General features: G+C 76.0%; 1 protein-coding gene across 1 annotated transcript; it reads left to right on the plus strand.

Moving 5' to 3' along the window:
• Positions 1 to 2,057: 2,057 nt before the first annotated feature.
• On the plus strand, positions 2,058 to 2,309 carry H696_06314 (hypothetical protein; the record flags this gene model as incomplete). Its single annotated transcript, XM_009500056.1, has 1 exon — positions 2,058 to 2,309. One exon carries the CDS (start codon positions 2,058 to 2,060, stop codon positions 2,307 to 2,309), a length of 252 nt encoding a protein of 83 aa, XP_009498331.1.
• Positions 2,310 to 2,443: the final 134 nt, after the last annotated feature.

The following is a 2,443-nucleotide window of genomic DNA, read 5'->3' on the forward strand; positions in this document are numbered from 1 at the left end:
CGAGTTCCTTTCTATTTTCGCTTGCCACTAACTCGTCTCAAGCCGAGTTACTGACTCATCTGGTAACAGACGACCGTGAACCGCTGGTTGGTATGTCCCCTCCTTCATGCCAAGAGGTTACTAACCAGGTGGCAGATCACACTGGTACCCTTCGTCAAGCCTCACTCACTTGACTTAGGCTTAACCCGTGTGAACCCTGCTACAGCCGCGCTCCGGGCCCGTGATGCGCCCCGCCGCGCGTGCTGCCATGCAGATGATGTGCCCCGCCCCACGGACGCGGAGCGCGGCCCGTATGTCCCCGTCCCCCCCCCCGCCCCCCGCCGGGTGAATTGGTCCGCGCCGATCGGGGCGCGCGTGTGGCGGCCCGCGCTCGGTCCCACTGGCCGGGGGCCGGTCCGCCGCCCTCCGCGGCCGGCCTGGTGTTCCGGCCCTGGGGGAATGCCCCGGCCGGGTGGCGCCATACCCGCCGGCGGTGCGTGGGTTGTGTGTGCGAGGGGGGCGGGCGCATTTTTGGCCCCCGCGGAAATATTTGCGTATGCGAGTCTCGCCAGCACGCAATGTGTCCTATTCGATGTCCCACTGCCGGCGGGCCGAGCCTGGGCGCACGCGCGCGCGGGGCCCCTTCCCATGGGCTGCCTCGCCCTGCCCCCCCCGGGCGCGGGCCGCAGCACACGGCCTCGGCTTTCGCCCCCCTCACGCCCCGAGGCGCCGGGTGGCACCGCGCTCACGAGAGCCCCCCCTCCCCCCCCCGCGCCGCGCCGCCGGGCCGTCCGTGCCCGGGCCGGGACCACGCGCCGCTCGTCCCACCCCAGCCAGGGGGGCCGGCCCCGTTGCCAGAGGACAACACGGCCCGGCGGCGCGGCCCCCGCGTGCGTCCGGGCATCCCCTCCGGGCCCGGTGTTTGCGGGCCTCCGGCCGCGCAGGGTGTTCGCCCCGGGCGTCTACGGTGCCGGCTTGCCCCCCCCCGCCGCCGCCCCAGAGCAGGCGGCGCGCGACCGGCGCCGCCGATCCTTTCCCGTGCGTGGGCCCCACGGCCGGCCCGGGTGCTCCTCCAGATTCTCCCAACTCCAGACCGCCGGTCTCGCACCTTAGGGGGCCCTTCTCGCGGTGGTCGGCCGGCCGGCCGGCCGTCGGTCGCCTCGGCCTACGCCCCCCCAGCCCCCGGGTCGGGCGGGGCAGATCGGGCGCGAGCCGGCGCGGGGCCGCTTGTAGGCGCCCGGGTGCCGGCGCCCCGGCGCTCTTCCCTCGCGACCTCCGGTGGTCAGGGCGCCCCTTTTTTTGGCGAGGGGTCAGCGGAGCCGGCCAACGCCACACGCTGTCCACGCGCCCGGCCGCGCTCGATCCCATAGGCTGGTCCCACGACGCCGGGCCTGGCCTCTCCGGGCCGCTTTCCCAGCCTGCGTCCGGCGCCCGCCCCCCGGCCCCCCGGCCCCCCGGTCCCAGGGGGCCCGGAGGCCGGAGATGTCCTCCCCCGCCCGGCCGGCGTCCAGTGACTAGACGGCGGCGGCGTGAAAAGGCCCGGCTCGCGAGGGTGCCGGCCGCGGCGCTCGTTATCCCGGCGCCCGGCCCCGCCGGCCGGGCCGTCTTCCGTGTGTTTGTTTTCGTCTTTTCGCATGTGCCCCGGGCGGGCCCGGGGCCCGGTGTCATGTTCTCGGCCTCCCCTTGCCACCCGCCCAAGCGCCGGGCTTCCTCCCCCCCCCCCTCCCCCCGGCCCGACGACACCGCGGCCGCGCCTCCAATCGCCGCCACGGACATCTGCCCGCACGCACATGGCCCAGGGGGCTGGAGCTTACCCGGGGCCCCATGCACGCCGCAGCGCCCCCGGGGCACATCCGCCAACACGCCCGTGCTCCACACGGAGCTACGCCGACCGGCGGCCGAGCGCGCCGAGCCCCGCGCGGATCTCACTCCAAAGGCCGCCGTGCCGGTGGCCGGCCTCCGGGCACCCCCGCCCTCCGGCCCCTCCCTCGCGCCTCGCCCACCCCTCCTGCCCGCCTGGACCTCCTCCTCCTCCTCCTCCTCCTCTTCGCAACATGCTGCCCCCCCGCCCGCTCGCCATGCTGGCCCTCCTGCTGGCCGCCCTGGTCTTCGCCCTGGCCTCCACGGCCTCCCCGGCCGCCGGGGCCCACATTGTCGACCGCCAGGCGTACCTGGACTTCGTGCGGTCCAACACGGCCGCCGCCCGGCCGCCGACGCGCCGCCGCGACGCCTCCCCCCCACGGAGCGAGGCCCTCTCGCGCCCGGGCCTCGGCGTGGCATCCGTCGCCCTGGCGGCCACCGCGGCCCCCGCCTCCGGCAAGCTCCTCTAGTCCCCCGGCAACCAACAGCCACACACACACACACACAGCCCGCTCCGCCCATGTGCACACCCACCCATGGCACGGGCGCCAACACTCGCCGGCTGGCCCGCGCGCGTGCTCCCCCCCCCCCCCCCCCCCCCCCC

This window comes from Fonticula alba (assembly GCF_000388065.1).
Source record: "Fonticula alba strain ATCC 38817 unplaced genomic scaffold supercont2.82, whole genome shotgun sequence".
Classification (NCBI taxonomy): domain Eukaryota; order Rotosphaerida; family Fonticulaceae; genus Fonticula; species Fonticula alba.